Source organism: Mustela erminea, chromosome 3, assembly GCF_009829155.1.
Source record: "Mustela erminea isolate mMusErm1 chromosome 3, mMusErm1.Pri, whole genome shotgun sequence".
Taxonomy (NCBI): domain Eukaryota; kingdom Metazoa; phylum Chordata; class Mammalia; order Carnivora; family Mustelidae; genus Mustela; species Mustela erminea.
In genome coordinates, this window is record NC_045616.1 from 67,319,104 (window position 1) to 67,344,262 (window position 25,159).

Sequence of the window (25,159 nt, forward strand, 5' to 3'; positions counted from 1 at the left end):
AGATTGCCAGCAAACCACCAAAAGCTAAGAAGGATTTCCCTACTGGTTTCAGAGAGCACGGCCCTGCTGACATCTTGACATCCGCCTGCAGAACCGTGAGACAATAGATTTCTGTTGTTGTAAGCCACTCAGCTTGTGGTACACAGTGGCCTTGGCTTTGAATTTTTGCAAATAATGGGGGAGGAGGAAACTGTCACCTGAACATCATGACCTACAGGTTTTCAATGACTTCCCAGTTTGTTTTCTGATAATGGAAAATATTTTCAAGAACATGCCCAGTCAACACAGGAATGCTAGAAAAACAAACAAGGAAGGGCATACAGAAAAAACAAGTAGTTGAAATTTTAATAAGCCGAGGTACTGACATGAGAAATTTTAAAAGTTAGTGTTACAACATTGGTTTTCAAAGATTAACATTTACAATTATAGAAAAATTAAGTTTCACAAAGTTAAACTTTTTAACACCTCATTTCACTATGAATCTAACTCCTTATGATCCATCAAAATCGTATTATTCATGGTTTGGTTTTTTTTTCCCTTTTTTAAAGCACTGGTGTGCTTCTTAAGCAAAATATTAAGATGGGACCCTAACTTATAAAACAGAAAGTGAGGCTGTTCCAGTTAAAGGGGGGCTTTGAAAGGGATCTCACATTTCCCTAGGTGTCACCTCTTGAGACACACAGGGTATCTCAGAGTAAGCATACTCTGGGAGCCATGGTATTAAAATAGTAACAATAAACACTAAATAAGATTTCAAAGATAAAGGAAAACAAGGAAGTCCATTCAATTTCCAACGCTTTTGCAGTCAAATGCTCTACCCTTGAGCTACACCCCCAATATCCAACGCTTTTGAAGGCTCTGCTTTTCAACATGCTTTTCTTTGGTTTCATTGCTTTAGAAAATTGTCTGAACATTACTTGTTCGAATGGCAGCTGTGGTGTACTTCTGCACCCAGGAAACTTGCCACAGGACAGACGCTGCTGAATAGGATCCAGGAGCAATGACTTCTTAAAAACATTTGTTTAGGTAGTCCATTGTTCATACTACTAAAAATAAAATACTTCTCATGGACAAAGCCCCACAGCCGAGAGAGTGGTTGGGAAGATGAAGCATCACAATAAATCGAAAGGAGATTCTAAACAAATGTAGGGTCATGGGGCCTTAGCCAACAGGGCAGAAGAGGCAACAGGGGTCACACAATCCTGGCATCGGGCTGGGCTGTGGGGAGGCGGACCTCTGTGCACAGTGATAGCGATTCATGATAGGAAGGGTGCGGTGGACCCCAGTGGCCACAGAACCACAGGGAAGCACCTGCTTAAGGCTACATGTGGTAAGAGTTATTAATGACAAAAAAGGAAACCCATGAGACAGGTGGGCCTTCTGGTTAACTGGTTGAGCGTGCTCAGTAAGAACCTTCCCTTGGCAGTGTGTTCACGTCACAATCACTTCTATGGACTGCATGCGCTAATGGACTGTGTGTAACGTGCCGCAGTCTCTTCTAAGTGCTTTACAAACATTACTTAATTCAGCCTCACAACAACCCTACAAGGTAGGCACTACCATTAGCTCCACTTTTGCAGATGAGAAAATAGGCACAGAGAGATACGGAAACTTGCCTGAGATCCCAAGACTTGGAAATGTTGATCCTGGATTCAAGGCCCTTCCAAGAGAAGGCAGGACGCCTTGGCTCGGAAGACAAACATGTCCTAGAGAAACCCTGGGAGCTGGCCTGAGTTAAAAAGGAGAAAACGACCCCAGAATGATGCTCTGTGTGCTCATCACACTGTGAGGATAAGACCTCTAAAGAACTTTTACCTCTAACAGGTTAAATATAAACTGTACACAGATGGACACAGCATTTCTTCCATTCTGAGTAAAGGTCCTTGGTAAATCTGGACTTGTTTTGAAATGTCTGAAGTGAAGTCATACTATCATAGCATGGCAGACCAGCTAAACCAACAAGAAGCCGATGCAGAAAGCACATGCTTCTCTGTCACGGACTAGCATGGAAAAAACAGTAAATAAATATTAAGTTTAACATTAAAAAAGTGGTTTCAAATAAGGTTTAAGAATAACCTTGCACATTCCAGTTCATTACTTTATCATATTCTTGAATTCTTTGCTTTATGTGAGAAAGTTTATTCTTCAGATAATCACAGCGTTCTTTTTTTTCCAGAAATGTGGGATCCTGCAAAGGAAACACAACCAATATTTTCATTTCTAGTTTCCTCAGAGAAGAACACAGAAACGTATTATCACCTAGAAAATGACCCTTCATAGCAGATTTCTTGCAACAGATTTTAAAATCTTCCTAAGAAGAATAGCGGCTCCTTACATTTTTAAAGATGATTTTATTATTTAGAATACTTTCCATTTCATAGCAAAACTGAGTGGGAAATACAGAAAGCTGAGAACAACTTTAACTTCAATAGTTTAAAATATATTAAAGAGCAAATTAGTAAGTACAGAAAAGATTAACAGAAGCTCTCTCCAGCCTCTACTGTGCAATTAAGGATGGAATGAAAAATATAAAATGACTTTTTTTTTTGAAGGAAATGTCAGTGAGAAGTCCTATATTGGTGCTCCTTTCTATAGCTTGCTAAAAACCAGGTTGTAACAGAATGTGTTCACGACAGAGAGGAGAAGAAAAGGCATTCAGGAGCCACTCCTGTTCTCTAGTAAGTAGCATCTGAAGAAATATTTAAAGAGAACTACTTTAGCTGAAAGAATCTAAGGTCTGTCAGCTGTCACCACTGTACATGCATACGAATATACTCTGAAGAAGAAAATGGGTTTACTCACATTCTTTTTTTTCTTAAACTCTTCATGGATTCTTGAAATTCTCTCACGTTCCTAAAAATAATATATTGTACACTTGAATTAAAACACCTGCATTTACTCAAATCATATCTTAAGAATATCAAAGTACACTGGGAATTTGAACAGAAAATTATTTTTATCTAAGACTATAATGAAAGTATTCACACACTAAAATTCGATTCACTGGACAAAGATTAAAAGGCTTCCTGCCTGCCACACACATTGGAGTCTAGGGGTGAACAAGAGAGGAAGGCCCCGCCCGCATGAAACCAGAACTGAGTCCCAGGGCCACAACACAGCAGCTGTGTAGCCTGGGCAACCAGTTGGTCCCAGGACTCTGTTACCTTCCTGGCAACCCCAAGTTTCGGAGAAGGTTCACATATTTGAAATGACCCTGGTAAAGTGCTTAGTATGTAATAACCACATTACACACTGGGATTAAGAGGTTGAGACTATTTGACTTTCAAAAATAACTAAGTAAGGTTCCTTCTAACTAAAAATGTATTTATAACAAATACGAAATTTGTTAATGGACTGAACAGTCTATCCAAGGGGAACAGGTTACTAGGGCAATTTATCCATGTAAAAACTGTGCTTTAGAGTTGTCAGATACCATAAATCCAATAAGTAAAAGTGGAAAAAAAATATTTGTAGTTCTAAAAAGCTCTCCCTGAGAACATTTCTCATCACCCACCCACATTCTTTTTGCGACCTATTCTAATTCTTTCGTGCCTTTTGCAGGAGTGTCATTTGTGCTTTGATTGTTTGCCAGCATAGAGGTGACTGGATAATTTAGTTGTCACCTCTCTGAAGAGGGCCTGGACTGGGAAGAAACTAGCTGCTGGGGCCAGCGGTGTGGTGAGGGTGATGCAGGCTGAGATAAGAATGGCAAAACCTAGGGCGCCTGGGTGGTTCAGAGGGTTAAACCTCTGCCTTCGGTTCAGGTCAGGATCTCAGGGTCCTGGGATCGAGTTCCGCATTGGGCTCTCTGCTCAGCAGGGAACCTGCTTCCCCTTCTCTCTCTGCCTGCCTCTCTGCCTACTTGTGATCTCTCTCTGTCAAATAAATAAATAAAATCTTAAAAAAAAAAAAAAAAAGAATGGCAAAACCTATCCTAGAGGCTGTCAGAAAAATGGAACTTTAGGGACACCTGGGTGGCTCAGTGGGTTAAGCCTCTGCCTTTGGCTCAGGTCATGATCCCAGGGTCCTGGGATGGAGCCCCGAGGGCTCTCTGCTCTGCGGGGAGCCTGGTTCCCCGTCTCTCTCTGCCTGCCTCTCCGCCTACTTGTGATCTCTCTCTCTCTCTGTTAAATAAATAAATAAAATCTTAAAAAAAAAAAAAAGACAAACGGAACTTTAGAAAGTGAGGATCAGATTATTTTATAGGCGTATTCTTATTTTATAGGCGTAGAAAAGTCATGTGATTTATTTTTCAAGGGCACACAAGCCGGTCCGTGAGAAAACCTATCGCTCCAAACCAGACCGCTGGGCTTTTGAACACCACCCTGGGGACCTGTCAGGAAACCAGCAGGCCTTCCCTCTGACTCCCGCCCATGGCAAAGCTCAGCCTGTGGCGGATGAGAAGTTAACTTTTGTGATACAACTAATATTTTTACTTTAGATAGGGACTTGAGGAGACATGGAGACTAACAGTGGCCTTGTCATTTGGCTACTTACTTACCATGCTCTGTACAAACCACAGGAAACAACTACTGTTAATACCGTACAGAAATATCACGGGAGGACCCAGTCTGTCCCTACTATAATTAGGTCCTTCCCATCCATCAGGTGCAGACTCAATTGACAGAGCCCTTGCCCATTCACACAAAGCCATAAACCAGAGCCCACTGGGTCCAGGCTCAAAGATGACATGACTAGACTGCTCAGCATCCTGTCTGTCAGCCAGCTTGCTCTTCCCAGCCTGTGCCGACACAGTCTCCAGAGGCCTGCTCAATCCTTCCTGCACTCCTTTGAGGGCCTATAAATTTGGGCATCCTTCTTCGACCTCTGAACCCTGTTTGTCTTTCAAATGGTACCAAGTGATCCTTGACCTGCAATATTTGCTGAATTTTTCCTGCTTCCTGGTACTGGCACCTCCTAGGAAACACCATTCCTTTGCTCCAGGAGGGGGAAAAGTTACTATGCTGGACATTATGGCTTAGAGAGCTCATAATTATAACTGATTTAAATGTACACTTAATAGTCTGTGGTCAAAACAAAGATGCCTAGTCCTTGCGGATCACAGGAGCAGAAAACACATATATAAAATATGTGTTAGTTATATATATACATTAACTTGCTTGACATTTGTTAAAAATGCTGTGAGTTTTAAAAATTTGAATTACAGGGGCGCCTGGGTGGCTCAGTCAGTTAAGCATCTGCTTTCGGCTCAGCTCATGATCCCAGGCTCCTGAGCCCTGCATCAGGCTCCCTGCTCAGTGGAAACCCTCTTTCTCCCTCTCCCTCTGCCTGCCATTCCCCTTGCTTATGTTCTCTCTGCGTGCCAAACAAAGAAATAAAAATCTTTATAAAAATTTTTGAATTATACAAATAATATCTTAGACTAATACACAGTCTTTTTTTTTTTTTTAAAGATTTTATTTATTTATTTGACAGAGAGATATCACAAGAAGATGGAGAGGCAGGCAGAGAGAGAGAGAGAAGCAGGCTCCCTGCTGAGCAGAGAGCCCGATGTGGGACTCAATCCCAGGACCCTGAGATCATGACCTGAGCCGAAGGCAGCGGCTTAACCCACTGAGCCACCCAGGCGCCCCAATACACAGTCTTTTAAAAAATTAGGATATTACAGATAAATGTTCAGAGCATTACTCATAACAGACAAAAAGTGGAAAAAACTGAAATGTTCATCAGGTGATAAGTTGATAAAGAAAATGTGGTACATACAATAAATATCACAGATAGGAATGAAATACTGAATCTTACTACAATATAAATGAAGCTTAAAAGTGTTATGAAAAGCCAGATGCAAAAGGCCACATATTACATCATTCCATTTATAGAAAATGTTCAAAATAAGGAACTCTATAGAGAAAGTACATTATTACTTGTCGGTGGGAGAGGGGCAGGAATGGGGAATATGTACTGATGGATGGGGTTTCTTGCTGGAGTGATGACAATGTTCTGGAATTAGGGGGTATAATGGTTATACCACTTTGCGAATGTACTAAAACTCTGTGAATTGTTCAGTCTAAAAGGATGAATTTTATGGCATGTGAATTGTGTCTCAATAAAAAATGTACATCTGATAAAAAGTGCTACAGATTATCAGGGCATCCTGATTTCAGAAATATTAAAATGCAACACCCTCCCCAACCCCCACCCAAACTCTAGAACCTTACGGAAAGTGACTGAGTCTCTGGTGATTGCTGTGACTCTTCCCTAGCTCCCACTGTCATGATCACGGTTATCCGTATCATGTGTGGATGTGTGTGCCCAGTGGCTCAGATCTACTCTGTCGTTACGCACTGTGCTCTTTGGATCTGGGGTGCTCACAGCTTGGCTGTCACTTACCCCTGGAGAATCTGGAGAATGCATTAACCCTGGTTGCTCCCCTACACCCTGCCCACACCTTTGTGAATAAATCTTTTTCGAATTGTCTCAGTTTGAGTGTGCCATCAGTCTCCTTTAGGACCCTGATGGATTCAGTATGTATTTTAAGAAAATTTATTTTTTGCCTAAGAAAACAAAATGATAGTTTTATAACTGTTTAATAACTAAGAGCAGAAGATATGAAACTATATAATGTGAATTATAATCCTGACTAGTGCCCTTGAAGACCTCAAATGACTTTCTGAGACATAGACAGCAGATGCACATGGTGATTATGGCTGCCCCACATTCACATGAAGGTCAGATTTTACCCTTCCTTCCTCAGGGCCCTTCCCAGGCCGCTGCAGGCACTGACCTGTTGGTTTTCTGAACAACGAGGCAATCTGCTCATCACTGCATCCAGCTCATCGAACTTCCTCAAGATGGCCTGGACTTCTGCAGAGAGCTCTTTGTACTCTGAAAACTGGTCTTGGAACACAGCTTTGTAGCGTTCTCGTTCATCTTCCGTCTGAATCACAGGGTATTTTCTGATGGAAAAAATTAACCATGCTGTGACTTTTTCATTGAAAACAGGCTGAACGGAAAATCAGCCTAGCTTATCCCTCACTGACCATGCCGTATCTTCAATTCAATATCCTACCTCTCCAGGAACAAACAACTGTTTAAATATAAAGGTTGTCAAGCAAAGAGCATGACCTTGGAGACAAATGGGATCTCTCCATTTCTGCCTTGAAGAAGAATTTAAACAGACACTCACGCGACATAGTCAGGCATCACAATAGGTTTAGGGATGTGGCCTGCAGGGATGTGCCCACTCAGAAGTTCCGGTTTCATTTTTGTTGGTCTCAATTCTTTGACATTAACTTCTTGGTCTCTCTGTCTGTCACCACCAGTGGCCATATCACACTACAGTATGGGAGAAAAAGAGGATTTATTTGTAAATGGAGGTGGAGGAAGAGGGAAAAAAAAAAAACACATGAATTTATGTTAGAAGAAAATGGTGGGGAGAAACAGAGGGAAGAAAAGTAGAAGCAGCAATTAACATTTCACTTGAGAACTGCATGTTTTATAGTCACAAAATCATCTGAATGTCTTTGTAATAGCTAAGGGGAACCACACTGAGGTACAAGACTGCATGACAGGTAAAACCATTGTGTGTATATTAAATGTGGATGATGAAATACTAAATGTAGGGTCTTAAGTACTTTATTTAGGTTGTATACCCCAACTATAAAACAATACAAACTGCAGGGTGTCTGGGTGGCTCAGCAGGTTAAGCCTCTGCCTTCAGCTCAGGTCATGGGATCAAGTCCCACACTGGGCTCCCTGCTTAGTAGAGAGCCTGCTTCTTCCTCTACCCCTTCCCCAGCTTGTGATCTCTCTCTCATTCTCCCTCTCAACTAAATAAATAAATAAATAAATAAAATCTTTTAAAAAAGAATACAAAATGTAGTTCAAAATAAAAAATTCGGGGGGGCGCCTGGGTGGCTCAGTGGGTTAAGCCGCTGCCTTCGGCTCAGGTCATGACCTCAGGGTCCTGGGATCGAGTCCCACATCGGGCTCTCTTCTCAGCAGGGAGCCTGCTTCCCTCTCTCTCTCTGCCTGCCTCTCCGACTATTTGTGATTTCTCTCTGTCAAATAAATAAATAAAATCTATAAAAAAAATAAAAAAAAAATAAAAAATAAATAAAAAATTCGGGGGAAAATATGGAATAAGAGTACTTAAATAGAAAGAGAAAAAATGTCCTGGGGAACTTGAGATGAATCAGCCACAAGTAGCCAACACTTAGGTTGGAAAGGGAGATGAGTTACATTGTTTTCACTGCCTGAAAAGGAAAGCAAGCAAATCCAGAGGAAAGGTGGTAGGAAAGGCCTTTCAGCTATCCATGAGTTCTGAACCTGTGGCTCCTTGTTTAAAGTCACCCTGGTTTCTCAACTGGAAAGTTCTCAGAAGTCTTTAGCAAAAAATGGGACATTCAAAAGAGGAGAAGTAGCACAAGATGAAATGACCTGGAGAGGAAGTAGCTCTGACCTATGACGTAAGGAAGCAGGGGTGTCAATGTCCAGGGAAACCCACTCTGGAATGGGCAGGCTCACACAGACGTGCAGATTTAGGGAAAGACCATTGCATGGCCCCAGGGGGCAGGGCCCACAACACGGACCACAGTGGTGAGGTGGGTGGATGCCAGGAGAGGGGTTTCCATTTTACACGGGAAATAGCAAGGTTCAGAGAGGTGAAGTAAATTTTCTAGGGCATCAGAGCTTGGAAGTGGAAAAACCACAATTAAAACCCTGAACTTTTGTGGGGGCACCTGGGTGGCTCAGTCTGTTAAACGTCTGATTCCTGATCACAAAGCTCAGGTCTTCATCTCAGGGTTATGAGTTCAAGCCCTGGCTTGGGGTCCACGATGGGCATGGAGCCCACTTAAAACAAACAGGGGCATCTGAGGGGCTCAGTCAGTTGAGGCTGCCTTTGGTTCAGGCTGTGATTTCGGGGTCCTGGAATTGAGTCCTCAGTTGGGCTCCCTGCTCAGTGGGGAGTCTGCTTCTCCCTTTGCCTCTGCCCCTCCCCTGCTCCTGCTCTGTCTCTCAAAAAACAAACAAACAAAAAAACAACAGAACTTTTCAGCTTATTGATGCTTTAAATGACTAGCAAGAGGAAGGTTTACTTAAATGCATACCATTCAATCCTAAAGTGCCCTGCAATTCTGGTAGCTCCCTAGAAATGGTTGATTTCTCATTACAGCAGTCAGCCCCCCTCCACTGGGCCCCTGGGACTTTGGCATACACTTGTTGAATTAAACTTCCTGAACTAAACTGAGAGCAGCTCGGGAGGGCTCCCACTTGGCTAAAAACAAACTATAACACATTTTTTAAAAAAGATTTTGTTTATTTATTGGGTAGAGAGAGAGATCACAAGTAGGCCAAGAGGCAGGCAGAGAGATGGGGAAGCATGCTCCCTGCTGAGCAGAGAGCCCCATGCGGGGCTCGTTCCCAAGACCATGAGACCCTGGGACCATGACCTGAGCTGAAGGCAGAGGCTTAACCCACTGAGCCACCCAGGCGCCCCAACTGCAACGCGTTTTAAAACTTTGCTCTTTCTCTTGCCAGGCAGAGCTTTAAAATCCTTTTGTTCCCTGATTTCCCTATCTCTGAGGCGGTGTCTGAGGTGTGGCTTAAGATTACCTCATCCTAAAAATCACCAGCTTTTAACTCCCCAAAGAGCACAGACCGCGCATTGGCATTGGCGGGTGAGGCAGCTAACCAACCCTGGGGGAGGGTTGTGCAGAGGAGAAGGGACCCCTGGATGGCTCAGTCAGTTAAGCATCTGCCTTCAGCTCAGGTCATGATCCTGAAGTTCTGGGACTGAGTCCCCAGCAGGGGACTCAGTGGGGAGCCTAGTTCTCTCTTCCTCCCTCTCCCACACCCCATACCCTCGCTTGTATTCTCTCTCTCTCAAATAAACAAATAAAATCTTAAAAAAATAAAATGAGGCGAAACTTTTTTTGCTTAAATAAATGGATCTCTATTTCATGGTCTCCCTCTTCAGCTTCTAAATAGTTAACAACCCATTTGTCACCCTGCTGTCTGAGGGGGACCCTGGCTGATGGAGCCACTATGGATAATGCTGACCCTTCAGAGCTTAGCAGCAGCCGCAGGTGTCAAGCTCAGATTTCTGGGTCAAAATCATAAATTCTGCCCAGGTAGAATTTTTTTCCCTAAGTTAACTTTTTCAAGCAGGAAGTATTCATTTTCCTTACTTGCACATCCCTAATTCAAAGATTCACTTTTTATTTAAAAAGGAAACTTTAAGAAGTCAGAATATTTTCAGACTACTTCATCTGCTTTAAATTATTATTTTTTTAAGATTTTATTTATCCATTTAACAGACAGAGATCACAAGTAGGTGGAGAGGCAGGCAGAGAGAGAGGAAGAGAAGCAGGCTCCTTGCTGAGCAGAGAGCTCAACACAGGGCTGGATCCCAGGACCCTGAGATCATGACCTGAGCTGAAGGCAGAGGCTTTAATCCACTAAGCCCCCCAGGCGCCTCTAAATGTTTCTGTTTTTAACACTCTTAAAATTTTCTTTCACTGTATTTGGGTGAAGTTCACTGAACCTCACTGAACATCAATTCAGAAAACCTTACTGAGGAAAAAAGAATCTGAAAGTACACCGAAAACAAACAATCAAAACCTCATTAGGCTCTTATTAGAAGGCTGTGTTTGGCTCTAGCCCTGGGACACACCATTCTCAGTATTCCTGACTACAAACACAGGGCCCCAGGTTTCATAGGACCTTTCTTTGCTTCTAGTAAAAAAACTGAGTCTCTGTCAGCAAATAACAGAAAAGCTTTATTGTGAGGCAAAATAAAGTAATTAAACAATGGGGTAAGTAATGCTGTGGTTACAATTACTAAGCTTTTCAAATTAAAACATGCACTGATGAGGAGGGTGGGGGTAGGCATAATGGGTGAAGGTGAGGGGGAGGTCCCTTTCCAGTTAACTTATTCAAGGCGATGAAAGGCACAGCATAAGGAATACAGTCAATGTGACTGTTGTTTGGTGACATATGGCAGCTACACTGTGGTGGGCACAGCATAGGTGTATAGAGAGGTTGAATCACTACATTGTACACCTGAAACTAATGTAACATTGTGTGTCAACTAACTTCAATTAAAAAAAAATGCTTTAGACAAAAATGGACTTAATATGCTACCAAGTTAGAAATAAGGGGCGCCTGGGTGGCTCAGTGGGTTAAAGCCTCTGCCTTCAGCTCAGGTCATGATCCCAGGGTCCTGGGATCGAGCCCCACATCAGACTCTCTGCTCAGCAGGGAGCCTGCTTTCTCCTCTCTCTCTGCCTGCCTCTCTGCCCACTTGTGATCTCTGCCTGTCAAGTAAATAAATAAAATCTTAAAAAAAAAAAAAAAAAAAGAAATAGTGTGCAGGGCGCCTGGGTGGCTCAGTCAGTTAAGCGTTTGCCTTCGGCTCAGGTCATGATCCCAGGATTCTGGGATCAAGCTCCACATCAGTCTTCTTGCTCAAATAAATAAAATCTTAAAAAAAAAAAAAAAAAAGCGTGCACTTGTCCAAATACTAAGTCTCTCCCTCTGAGCACACCATGCACTGATGCAGAGGCCATGATCCCAAACCCACACTACCACCCTCAATGTTCAGGTTAGATTCTGACTTTTCTAGCTTGGAAAAAAACCTGTCCAGCACTTAGGGATTTATTAGAATTTGTTTCTGTCTCTGTCTGATCTTACTTTATGTCTGTGTATTTCTTTTTAAAAATGATTTTATTTGCTTTTCAAAAAGTATATTTGTTAAAATACAAAATAAAGTTACAGGGTAGTATATGATTGCAAACAAGGGACAGGAAACACGTTCAGAGAGGGTAAGTAACTTCAGAATCACAGAGCTAGTAGTAATAAAATTCAGATTTGCCTGATTCCAAGCTTTATTTTTTCTTCATCATACTACACTGCCTCTCCTGTGGTAGCCTGCCAATTCTTCCCTACCAAGAACTGGGAAAGAAGCAAGTGAAAAATCAATGAGAAATTGGAGATCCAACCTTTCCTAAAGGTTTCTAGTAGGTAAGTCTAATAGAGATTACCCAGCTGAGTCACAGGATTCCCTCCCAGAGGTCTGCCTCTAGAATATACCTGAACGTGGATCCACTGTGATTCACTTCCCAGAGAAAGAGCCCTGTGAAACGGTGCCCTCTGCATTCGGCTCCCATATCTTGAAAGAGTTTAAGTTAAAGGGATTGGTAGGATTTTCAAAGGAGCCCTATGAATGGGGGTTCTAACTCCACTAAAATTATTCCTGACTATTCCAGGACCTCTCGGGAGCCGGGAACCTACAACAGACCCCGGACATGCCCAGTACCAGCCTTCTAGGGCAGCCTGAAAGGGGTACCCTAGCACTTGCTGGCAGAGCTCCCTAATCCTGTCCTACCTGTCCAGTCCACTTCAGCCATATTCTCACCAAACAATCATGCTGACCACCCTCATTGCATTCGGGACAACTTCCCCAATTCAGCCAGGCCTTTCAGGTTGACTCTACTCTGCGCTTAAACAATTGGAAAATCCCATTACCTCAAAGGGAGTGGTGAGGAAGCCCATAAATTCCACCATGGCAAAGAATGACTACCATTGCCACATCATTGCCACATTGCAGCCCCATGAGACAGTCTGGTCTCATGGACTGAACAATCAGCATCTGCAAAATGTACATCACTGTTAACCCCCACAAGCAAACAGATTCTTAAGTACCTGAGGATGATCAGAAACATACTTCCTAATGCTAGCACTCTGACTTGCTACCCCTGATATCAGAGTATGCTATCACCTGTTCCCACGACTGCCAACTTTTTTTTTTTTTTTTAATTTTATTTATTTATCTGACAGACAGAGATCACAAGTGGTCAGAGGCAGGCAAAGAGAGAGGAAGGGAAGCAGGGTCCCCGCTGAGCAGAGAGCCAGACTCTGAGCTCGATCCTAAGACCCTGAGATCATGACCTGAGCGAAAGGCAGAGGCTTTAACCCACTGAGCCACCCAGATGCCCTGTGAATTTCCTTATATAGAAGATTTTAGACCCCTTTTCCATTATAAAACAGCTGTGTAACCCTGATCTATCTTCTACACTAAAGTCTTTTAAAGTTGATATTTTCCATGCAGTGAGCATTATTTTAGGACTCTCACCAGGCTGTGATGCAGCCATGATGGTCATTCCTGGCCAGGGTAGGGTTCATGAGTCTCCCCGTCAGTCCCTCTGAGGGAGCAGGATTTACAGAAGAGTTAAAGCAGTGCTGGCAATCTGGAATAAGAGTATTGGCAATAATTAGGCCAAACCACTCTCATGACTCCCAACTGGGAAGAGTGCTCTCTTCCTTTGGTCAAGGTCACTAACACTGGAAGGCAGCCCATAGGGTAGGTAAGTTAGGGAAGCTCCTCTTAAATCTCAGACAAAGGGCCAGTGTTATTAATTATTTAAGCATTAGCTCTACATTGCTTATGTCAATTTTATTTGAAGTATTTATTTAATTTGTTAAAAACTTAAACATTTTTGAATAGGTAATATGTATATACATGACATATAATTTAAACATCCAATAGGGTATATAATGAAAAGTAAGTCTCCCTCTCTCCTTGTCTTCCCAAAGTTAGGCAGTGGCCCTCCTAAAGGTAACTACTATCTACCTAGCTATTCATCTATCTATGTAACAGTTTAAAAGTGATCATCCATTTCGCTTACTGTGACTATACCACTGAGTTAAGAAGTCTAACTGAAATACACATCCTGAAAGCAATAATAAAATATTTAAAGCTAGGAAGTTAGGAAGTGAAAGTTAGCTAAAGTTAGAAAGTGAAAACAAAGTACAATAAAAGCAAATTAAAAGCCACAGGCACAGAGTCGTGTGTGTGACTAACTCTATGAAGAATGTTTCAAGTGCATAGGTTTATAGCACTCAGGTCCACGCTGCAAGAGGAACTCATCAATATTCTGTAGACCAACCGATCCCAGCCTCATTTATCCCATGCCTGGTTAGTCAGCGCTGCTCAAGTATCTCATGATTACTAAAGATTTATGGATCCTGGTAAGACGCAATGGCAGAATGCAATTCAGATGACTTTACATACATGTCAGAAGTAATTTAAGGCAACTGACCCACTAAAATCTGTGGCTAATTACAGATCCCAATTGTTTTGACCAATAACAATGCTGAATTTGAGACATTATCATCCATAATCTGATTTCCCCAGAAGATAGCAGAGAACTCCAATCTCTCCTTTTTTTGAGAAACAAATCTTTTTTTTTTTTTTTTAAGATTTTATTTATTTATTTGACAGAGAGAGAGAGAGAGAGGTCACAAGTAGGCAGAGAGGCAGGCAGAGAGAGAGGGGGAAGCAGGCTCCCCGCTGAGCAGAGAACCTGATGTGGGGCTGGATCCCAACACCCTGAGACCATGACCTGAGCTGAAGGCAGAGGCTTAACCCACTGAGCCACCCAGGTGCCCGAGAAACAAATCTTTAAGCAACTTCAGTTTTAGGGTTCTTGCTCACTCTTTCACATATATACACACTTTACTAACACTCTGTGGTTTTTTTTTTTTTCCACAAGATTTGTAAGCTCCTGGGAAATGGAGATGATGTACCTTGTAGTATCCATATCACTAGCCTACAATCTAATTGGGACATGTTTGTTCAATGAATGAATGATAACACTGATGTATTAATCACAATCCCTTGGACAAAGTGTCATTTGTCCACTTCAGAAATCCCTTACTTTACTGCGAACACAACATTTTCATATTATATTTGTGTTAAAGAGAATAATGTTTAAAAAAACCTATAAAAGGTATTTTCAAAATGCATGCACTTAAAGGATTTGTATAAATTAGCAACTCAATTAAAAAGTAGAAGGGGGAGAGGGGTGCCTGGGTGGCTCAGTGGATTAAGCCCCTGCCTTCCGCTCAGGTCACCATCTCAGGGTCCTGGGATTGAGCCCCGCATCAGGCTCTCTGCTCAGTGGGGAGTCTGCTTCCCCTCCCTCTCTGCCTGCCTCTCTGCCTACTGTCTGCCTATTTATCTGTCAAATAAATAAATAAAATCTTTTTAAAAAATTAAAAAAAAAAAAGAAAAAAGACAGGATACGAAGAGTAAACAGGGAAGGAAAAGCAAACATAACATGTGAAAAATGGTCAGTCTCACTCCTTAAAAGACAAATGCAAATTATAACTACCTTAGACACCATTTTTCACCTATCAAGTTGACAAATGTCAACAATTTTCCTAACACTGTGTTGGTCAAGGTGTGAAGAAGACTATAGTGCTCCTGGGAGTGGAACTTGGTAAAACTACCATTGGGCAACCAGGCAGTCAAAATAAACAAGAGCATCCATACAATGCAGTGCTATACAGTTATAAAAAGAGAATGCAGAAGTTCTTTATGCACTAATAAGGAAATGTCTTAGAAATGTATTGTTAAGAGAAGAAAATAAGGGGCATAACAGTGGGTATGGTATGCCAGCATTTGTGTGAAAGGGGAAGTAAGTGTGTGTGTGTGTGTGTGTATACATTTCATATACAGATAATATAAACACATGTCTAAAAGGAAACACAAGGCACTGATAACAATGGTTCCTTCCAAGTGGGAGAGCTGGGAAGCTGAGGCATGAGGTATGAGAGAAAACATTGAGAGAAGACATTTAGTTTCGAACCAAGTACATACACTCCCTTTACAAAGAAGGGAAGTCCAAAGGCTGGATTCCAACTTCTTGCTTAGAAATAATGCTCAATATCTTTAAAAAAGGACTTTAAAATGAGATAAAATTATGATTATTAAAATATATTGTTTTTACATATATGCTATTAAATATAATAACAGTATTTCATTTAATTCTCTCGGCAAATGTGAGGTAGGAATCAATTTTTTTTTTTAAGAGTCAAAAAAAATTTATTTATTTTTTTAAGGAATCAATTATTATTCCAACTTTACAGAGGAACAAATGAAGGCATGGAAAGGTAAATATCTTGACTACTGCCATGATGTTAGTCAATTCTGGAATAGGAATTTTCTTCTTGCCACAACAAAATTTAGCATCCAAAAGCAAGGTGAGAAAAAGAACAGCAAAGAACTTTGAAAAGAACTTTGGGGGGCACCTGGGTGGCTCAGTGGGTTAAGCCTCTGCCTTCAGTAGGTCATGATCTCAGAGTCCTGGGATCAAGCCCCGCATCAGGCTCTCTGCTCAGCGGGGAGCCTGCTTCCCCTCCCTCTCTGCCTGCCTCTCTGCCTACTGTGTTCTCTCTCTGTCAAATAAATAAAATAAAATAAAATTAAATTAAATTAAAAAAAAAAAAAGAAAAGAAAAGAAAAGAACTTTGAAAAGACTAAAGAAAGTTTGGGAGAATCCCCTGGGCTTAAAAAATTTTAACTTAATTTTTAAAATTAAATTTAATTTCATTTGTAATTTAATTTTAAACATAAGAAGAAATGGCTGTTCACTTGCATAATCTTAACTAACAAAATGAAAAGAAGCTAAAAAAATGATAGCACTTACAGTTTTGCCAACATACACCATGTGCACATCTAATTTGATCCTTTCATTATGAGAAAAAAGCTGAAAGTTGAACTAGATATTCAGTTAGGAACTCAATGTAATAGATACACTTTCACAGACAGATGATCTACTCTGTAGGTAACAGGTAAGATAGAAAACATTTAACAAGCTAGACATAAAATACAATGTGAACTTTATTCTTACCATTTTCCTTTTGGATGGCAATGATGGCTCACTTATCTAGAATAAAAAAGAGTGAAAATGATTTTTCAGAGAGGTGTGAGTCTACTTTGTAAATATTTTCATCCATTTGTATTTATAGCCCAATCTCAATTTCACAGACTTGGATTCTCTACTTGACAGATGTTCCCTGCTCATCTGGGTGACTTTGGATGGGCTAGCGAAGAAGCAGAGGAGGTGGGTTAACTGTAACTCCCTGTCTGTCAGGAACACACAGTTAGAGGTACAGACCTAATACAGACTATTAGGTAAATTGCATTGAATTACCTAGAAGTTTTAATTTATTCTTGGCTTCCACTACCCTGTGCAATTAAATAATTTAAACTGTTATAGGTATAAAATTAGTTGAAAAAACCCACAGGCCATTAAAGCCGCTAACTCTTAAGAAGTTACAGCAACTGGGACACCTGGGTGGCTCAGTCGTAAAGCCTCTGCCTTCGGCTCAGGTCATGATCCCAGGGTCCTGGGATCGGCCCCACATCGGGCTCCCTGCTCAGCGGAAAGCCTGCTTCTCCCTCTCCCATTCCCCCTGCTTGTGTTCCCTCTCATGCTGTGTCTCTCTCTGTCAAATAAGTAAATGAAATCTTTAAAAAAAAAAAAGTTACAGCAACAAAGTGGCGCAACCTCCTACATGAGAGCTAATTCAAGTCTAATCAACCAACATAAAAAGTCTTAAGGGGGGCACCTGGGTGGCTCAGTCAGTTAAATGTCTGCCTTTGGCTTAGATCACAATCCCAGGGTCCTGGGATCCAGCACCACATCAAGCTCCTTGTTCACAGGAAGCCTGCTTCCCCCTATCCTCCCTGCTTGTGCTCTCTCTTGCTTGCTCTCTCTCCCCCAAAAAAGGAAAAAAAAAGTCTTATGGAAACAAGTTTTGAGAAAGGAGACAGAAATGAATGTTTTATGTTGATAATTATAGTCACACTCATGTAGAATTTTGAAATGATGTTAAGAAGTCTGTTGACGGGCGCCAGGGTGCCTCAATACATTTAGCATCTGCCTTCAGCTCAGGTCATGATCCCAGGGTCCTGGGATCAAGGCCCATATTGAGCCCCTTCCTTGGCAGGGAGCCTGCTTCTCCTTCTCCCTCTGCCTGTTGCTCTCCCTGTTTGTGCGCTCTCTCTCTCTCACTCTGTCAAGTCAAAAATAAAATACTTAAAAAAAAAATAAGTTTGCTGTTATTAGACTTACATAAAATCATGAAGAAGTGTGTTTCACTATCCACACTTCACACTGATTAAAATTTGAAATTATTTTGTATACACTGATGTAAATTTAAGAAATATGCTTAATGTGCTGAGATAAATTTTTAGAAATAACTTGAATCTATGTGGAGTTCTAATAAGATTAATATATTTTGTGATGAGAGAGTATGGATCACAATGAAACATGTTGAGGTTCTTCATATAACACATGAGGTAGCTGTTACAAAATTAATGCAGTTTTTTGTTGTTATATGTAAGATTGTACAAAAGATTAAACACAAAATGTACAGGTGAGTAAATAAACAGGTTACTGAGTAAATAAGGGCAGGATTTCATTTTATTTTATTTTATTTTTATTTTTATTTTTTTTAAAATTTTATTTATTTATTTGTCAGAGAGAGAGAGAGCAAGAGCGAGCACAGGCAGACAGAATGGCAGGCAGAGTCAGAGAGAGAAGCAGGCTCCCCGCGGAGCAAGGAGCCCGATGCAGGACCCGATCCCAGGACGCCGGGATTATGACCTGAGCCGAAGGCAGCTGCCCAACCAACTGAGCCACCCAGGCGTCCCGGGCAGGATTTCATTTTAACCTAGATTTGCCCATATATATAGTATTTGCAATTATATAGTATCTAGGAAATCTTTGAAAAGTGGGAAAAGAGGGCACCTGGGTGGATCAGTCAGTTAAGCATCTGACTTCTACTCAGGTCATGATCCCAGGGACTTGGGATCAAGTCTCGCATCAGGCTTCCTGCTCAGCACAGAGTCTACTTCTCTCTCTACCCTCCCCATGTTCATGTTCTCTATCTCATTCTCTCTCTCAAATAAATAAAAAATCTTTTTTTTAAATAAAAAATCTTAAGAAAAAAGTGGGAAAAGAAAAATGCATAATAAGGTGACTCAAAATTAAGAAAAAATTAATAAGACATTGTTGGTAGCATAGGTAATTCTACTACACACTTCTCCTTAAAACAAAACAAAACATTAGCTCATTTCAGGGTATAATGAAGCTAAAGGAACACACTCTAATATTTTTGCTACTGTTCAAATAAAATAATTTTAAATATGGCTTTTATATAATTTTATCCTCCAGGCATCATTATCATTATTATTATTAGTCCTCCTTCTCCTCCTTCTTCTGTTTAATTAGTTAAATCCTGGAAATAAAAACAAGTGCCAGGCTCCCATTTGAATTTGGGAACACTCAAATCACTTATATCCCCAAATAAGAATGAAACATCAAAATGCCTGGGCAAGTTTTCAGAGTATGTTCATTACAACTCAGCCTCTCAATACTTAAAAAAAAACCAAACATGGTTCACTGTATTCTTACATGACTTTATTTAAGTCACTGGAGGGAAGTGCCACTCATCATAACTTAGAAATGAGCACTTTCCATCTAACACCTAAAAGTTTTGTTTTTTTATTGAACTTTACCACACTAAAGAATCAACCCTGTTCTCAAATTTACTTTAATGACCAGACAGTCATTGTACTGAAAACGGTATTATTCTTTGTTACAGAAATTTTCCCCGTAAGCATCACAGGCATAGCACAGCTGGCAAACCATATACCGTGTTCCCCCATCGGATGCCCACTCGCAATGTTACACATCAGTGACACGCCACAGTGGGTTATCTCACCAAAAGCAGGTCGGATACTGAGCCAGGACTTTCGAATTTTGGATCATTTAAAAAACAAAAATGGCTTTTATAAAATCCTTGTTTTGACAACTGTACATATTTAACAAGAAAATAACAAAAAAAAATTGAAAAATGAATAAAGGATGGTGAAATTCCTTACCTCCTGATGTTCCATCCACTCCCTGTGTCTCCGAGCTGCCTCGTGCCTCCACAACTTTAGGCAAACCAAAGCACTAATGAGATAAACGATCATGGTGACAAACAGGAAGATCATCGCTGCTATCTGCCCTCCTTCCACGCGGCAGAACACCGCATTCATCGGAGTATTAAACAACGGATAGTAGCAGAGTCCACCTCGGTTGGTATCATTCACATAGACTATGGCTGCAGCCATATACAAAATAAACAAGGCAACGTTAATTCCAAATTCAGTTAGAGGCCACCAATTAGAATCCAAAAGAATGGTCCTATAATACATGGACATGCCAAGAACCAGAATAATAACGGTGGCGATCCAAGCTAATCCAGCGACCACGAGTACAAAAGGGGTTTTGGGGCCACTGTAATAATAGCCCCCATATGTGCTGCCCAGGCCACCAATGCCTCCCATGCCATAGGGCTGTGAATATCCAAACAGGTTATACCACTCGCTGTCCTTGTAAATGTAAGCTGTGACACAAGCAAAGACGCCAGCTCCCAAAAGCAGCTCCACCACACCGAGAATTCGCAGCAGGCCTGCCCACGACTTCATGTAGGAATACCTCAGGTTATACTCTTCCACCTTCTCACTGTACGTTTGGGCTGTCTGTGTGTGTCGGCCAAGGAAACTGTAGGGATCGTGGTGAAACATGGCCTCAGCCTCTTTCTGGGAATTAAAGGTTCCTTCTGACCCTCCGCAAGGATCTTTGCAGGAGTTGAGGGGTGAGCGGTGGTTTGGTCTTCCTGGAGAGGCTGGAGGTGAACACTGCACTCCATCCGAGATGTATCTGATGTCAGACACTGGCTTATCCCATCCTAGGTCCTTTTTCTTCCCTCTGAAGAAGTTCTTCCAGGACTCAGGGACAAAGCGCCTTACGGGTTTGAGATCTGGGGCTATGGCCGGTTCCTCTGTGTCACTTGAGTAGAAGTCGGGGCCGAATGGTGGCTGTAACGGGAGAGGGGGTGGTGGCAAGGGATCAGCGCTCACAGCCAGCTCACTGTCACGAAGAGTCTGGAGGGTTCCTGTGGTGCCGTCGTGATAGGGTGAGTCCCTATCTCTTGGGACTTCATCATAATGTCTGTCCCGATTCCTGAACCTTCCATCATTGGATGACATTTGTGACTTTATACCTGTGGCCAAGAAGTTAAAATTATCACTTATGCCTAGCTATTTATTCCTTCACTGATCCTGATTTTATTTACTTAATGGCAGATGATCATATTTAGGAAACCAATATGATCATGTCTAATTATCATGATATGTAAAAAGGATAATAGATATATTTTAAACATATACAACATATTAGGGGTAACATCATCATTCTATATGATTTTAAGGGCAATCAAAATTAAAATCTTAGTTCTGAATTAAAATATTTCTAAGTTTAATTTACCTATGAGCCCTTTAAACAACAAAGTGTAGAAACCATATAAAAGCTAAATTTTAATAATACAGGATACCAACAGATCCCAAGCAGAACTCTTTTCTCAAATGCCTAAATCAAAATATTTAGTAGTTTGAGCATACTGAAGTTTGATGTGTCAGCAAATACTCTTCATTCATTACCTCAAATCTCCTTTGGAATGGCCTGGGAGAAGCAGCTCTATTAAATACAGGGACTGAAGAGCCCCTTTCTTTCTCGAATCAGGGAAGTTAGTTTAGGGGAAATTGCTTCTTCTACTCTAAAATATTAATTATTGATACTCAGTTTTAAAAACTGAATTCTCAGAGGGAAAAAAAAAAATCACTGAAGGTTAAGATTCCCCAGAAGTACAACACAGAGCAACCATGTGTATCACGTGTAGCACTCTTTCCAGAGGGGCCACCTAAAGGCGATTTGCTGTTGCCATAGCAACACTCAAACAGTATCTCAGAGGTTTGATCCACCTAAAAAATAAAGCAGACAAAAAGCACTTTTACTAAACCTGTTGACTTCCTTCACGAAATCAGTGACCTACATGTACACACAAAAAAGGATACTATTCGCTAATATAACTACTAGGTTTAAGGACAATGAATTTCTCCCTCTCATTGCTTATAAGCAAGTATTTACTGAAAACTAACTGGACATACAGTACTATACTTGGCACTATGAAGCTCTCAGAGTTTAAATGGAGAATCCCACCTCTGTAGTGTTGAACCATTTAGAAGTTCCTTAGGCTTTGGGTGTTTTGTTTTGTTTTGCTTTTAAATTGAGAGAGAAAGAGAGCAGGAGAGAGAGCATCTTAAGCAGACTCCATGCCCATGCGAGTCTGATGAGGGGCTCGAGCTCATGACCCTGAGATCATGACCTGAGCGGGATGCTTAATCAACCAAGCCACACAGGTACCTTCCTAAGGCTTTGCTTTATTTCATTTTGTAAAATGGGAGACCTATCCATTCAACAAATATTTACCAAACATCTGCTATGCACCAGGTATGCTAAAAGTGTATTAGTGAAAAAAAAAAAAAAACCAACAACTGAGGGGCGCCTGGGTGGCTCAGTGGGTTAAAGCCTCTGCCTTTGGCTCAGGTCATGATCCCAGGGTCCTGGGATTGAGCCCTGCATCAGGCTCTCTGCTCAGCAGGGAGCCTGCTTCCTCTCCCTGTCTGCCTCCCTGCCTACTTGTGATCTCTGTCTGTCAAATAAATAAAATCTCTAAAAAAAAAAAAAAAAACCAACAACTGAAATCTCTGAGTTCATGGAACTTAAGTCTCAATGGGGGGATGACAGATGACAGATTAGGGAAATGAAATACACTGGGTGCTAAGGAACAAAGTTAAGAAAGGTGATAAGGAGCTCTTTGCCACAGGGTGTTACAATTTTACATAGAATGACCTGAGAAGCCTTCATAGAGAATGTATCATCTGAACACAGAAATGAAGGAGGGGAGAGGAGGAAGCCAGACAGGTTATCAGGGGAAGCGGTCCAGGTGGATGGAACAGCTAGTGCAAAAGCCTTGAGGCAGGAGTGCCTAGCAAGTTCAAGAACTATTAAGTCATGGAGGCAAAGGTGGCCTCAAGAGTGAGTGAGAGGGTAAGCAGCAGAATTAAGTCCATCTGAATCATTAGGGCCTTGAGAACCACGGGAAAGGATTTTGGCTTTTACCAGGAGTGAGAGGAGAAGCGCATGAAACATTCTGAGTAGAGCAGTAACAAGATCTGACATGTTTTAATAGGATCACTCTGGACACCAAGTTGAGAGTACACTCCAGATGACAAGGAAGAAAACAGGGAGATTGGCTAAGATGCCACTGACTGAATCCAATGGATCATGGCAGTAGCAATGGAGATAGAAAGAAGTCAGATTTTTTAACACAAGGAATTAAAATTTTTTTATTATAGAAAATTTCAAACATAATAAAAAGTGAAAAGAATAGTATCATGAACCCTATGTATACCCATCAACCAACTTCAATAATTATCCATTGATGACCGATCCTGTATCGTCTATCCCTCCTGCCAACAGATTACTTTGAAGCAAATCTCAGACATCCGATAGTTTCATATGCAACATTTCTCCACCCCTCCAAACTGGAGAAAGCCCTGAGGATATGCAGCCTGAAGAGTTTTAGATACCCATTAGAAATCCAGGTGGAGAGGAGCAGTAGGCAGTGTACACACAGAAGGGTAAGTACCACCATAGACTAGTCATCCACGGAATGGGTGAAAATGTAGAGAGTTCTAAATTTCTGGGTTTTCTAGTGGGGTATCCCAATTCAGAGAATTAACTGCTAGTTCCAGCATGGTGCCCAGTGCAAAGTAGGATATAAATGACAGCAATTAGCAGTTATTTTTGTCTCTGTCATTTAACTCATCTGTGTCTAAAAACATTGATTTTACTTTTTAAGACTTTAAATTTACTTGACAGAGACAGAGAGAGCCGGCGTACACGTAGGGGGAGCTGAAAGCAGGAGGAGAGGCGGAAGCAGGTTCCCTCAGTCCCAGGACCTTGGGCTCTGAAGGCAGAACCTTAACCCACAGCCACGCAGGCGCCCCCTGTGTCTAAAAACATTTCAATTCTAGAAATGCCCTGTACTATTGCTGTTTCTAAATATATTTTCTTAAGAAAAGTCGAAGCAAAAGCACAGAAGTAACTGCAGCAAGTTCTACATAAGTCAATATCCCAATGCTTAATTTAACACACTGGTAAAAACGTGTGCTTCACTGAAATGGGTTTATCTTCACCTGTGTGAAGTGGCTCATTTAAATCGGAACACCTTATCGACGTTTACATAATAAAAATAATTTTTACATAAAAAGCAAAAAACAAACGGGGGGAATCATGGAATAACAAAAGACGTGATTTTAGAAGGGAATGGCCAGCGGTATTCGCCGACGTCGTGGTTACTAGCTACGCCTCGCGTCTCTCTCAGGGCGCCCCTGGTAGCCCTCTTGGATTCAGCACGCTGAGGCACAGAGGGTCTTTGTTTTGGACAAGCCCCGGACTCTGGCTCCCTTCCGTAGGCGCACACAGCTCTGAAAGCATAGCGGGGGGAGGACACTTGGTTTCCCCCAGGAAAGTGACACGGGAACCGAACTTGTCGCCTTTACAAAAACCTGAAGCATCGCTTTCAAGTTCTGCTGGGCCCACGAGATGTTTCTGGGCTTCCTGGGAGCTGGGAAAGGCCCGAGGGTTTTAAGTTAACTCACGCGTGAGTGACAAGGGACACCGAGCACGGGCGCTGGGGTCGCTCCCGAGCCCGCCGCTCGGTCCGCTAATCTCTCTTACTCCCCGGGACTGCCCACCCCGGGGACCGCTCGGTCTGCGCGTTCGACAGAAAATCCTATCTCCGTCAGTCGAGACGACGCCCCAAAGCGGCCGGAACTAAGTCCGCGCGCAGATCGGGATCAGAGGATCCCGGCGCCGGGGAAGGGCGTCCGCTGGACGCGCCTCGCCGCGCACCTGTGTCCCCTGAATGAAAGCGGGCTGGCTAAGCGGCCCTCCTGACGTGCAGGCCTCGCGCTCCCCGGCGCCCTCACCTCTCTCTCGGCGTCTCCGTCCGGCCTCGGCCGCAGGTTATGGCGGGGGTGAGTGGCGAGCGCCGCGGGCCCGGGCGCGCGCCGAGGGGCCCAAGGCCTCTCCTTCCCCAACCGCGCACCTGCCGGGGCGGAGGGGGGGGGTGGCGGGAGCGGGCCCCTCCCCGTCCGCCGCCGCCTCACGAGGGCCCCACCCCTCGGGCCCACTCACCTGCGCGGCTGCCGGGAAGAGCGCGCACGCCGCCCACCGCAGGGAAAGCCCGCTCAGCTCCCGGGGCGGGGCCGAGCCAAGTTTGCCCCGCCCGGCTTTGTCAGGCCCGGACTTTCGTTCCGCACCCGGGAGGGTCGCGGCCCGCCCCGCACCTCGGAGCCGCGGTTACACACTCAGCTCCGCCCGCGCCTCGGAGCGAGCACACGGCTCGGAAAGGTAGTAAAAGGTGTGATTACTCCCACGGGAGAGTT

General features: G+C 42.5%; 1 protein-coding gene across 5 annotated transcripts; it reads right to left on the minus strand.

The window, feature by feature from the left end:
• Positions 1 to 327: 327 nt before the first annotated feature.
• On the minus strand, positions 328 to 25,063 carry MARVELD2 (MARVEL domain containing 2). 5 transcript variants are annotated; one of them, XM_032336054.1, is made up of 8 exons: positions 24,909 to 25,063; positions 21,305 to 21,625; positions 19,700 to 20,868; positions 16,659 to 16,694; positions 7,148 to 7,296; positions 6,746 to 6,917; positions 2,803 to 2,853; positions 328 to 2,188 (listed from the first exon to the last, which is right to left on the minus strand). In XM_032336054.1, exons 3-8 carry the CDS (start codon positions 20,852 to 20,854, stop codon positions 2,066 to 2,068), a joined length of 1,686 nt encoding a protein of 561 aa, XP_032191945.1. In that variant the 5' UTR covers positions 20,855 to 20,868; positions 21,305 to 21,625; positions 24,909 to 25,063; the 3' UTR covers positions 328 to 2,065. The 5 variants fall into 5 exon arrangements, with proteins under 5 accessions (XP_032191945.1, XP_032191943.1, XP_032191944.1 ...); XM_032336052.1 differs by lacking the exon at positions 21,305 to 21,625 and having other exon boundaries at positions 24,909 to 25,062; XM_032336053.1 differs by lacking the exons at positions 21,305 to 21,625; positions 24,909 to 25,063 and adding an exon at positions 24,701 to 24,902.
• Between the last annotated feature and the right edge of the window lie 96 nt (positions 25,064 to 25,159).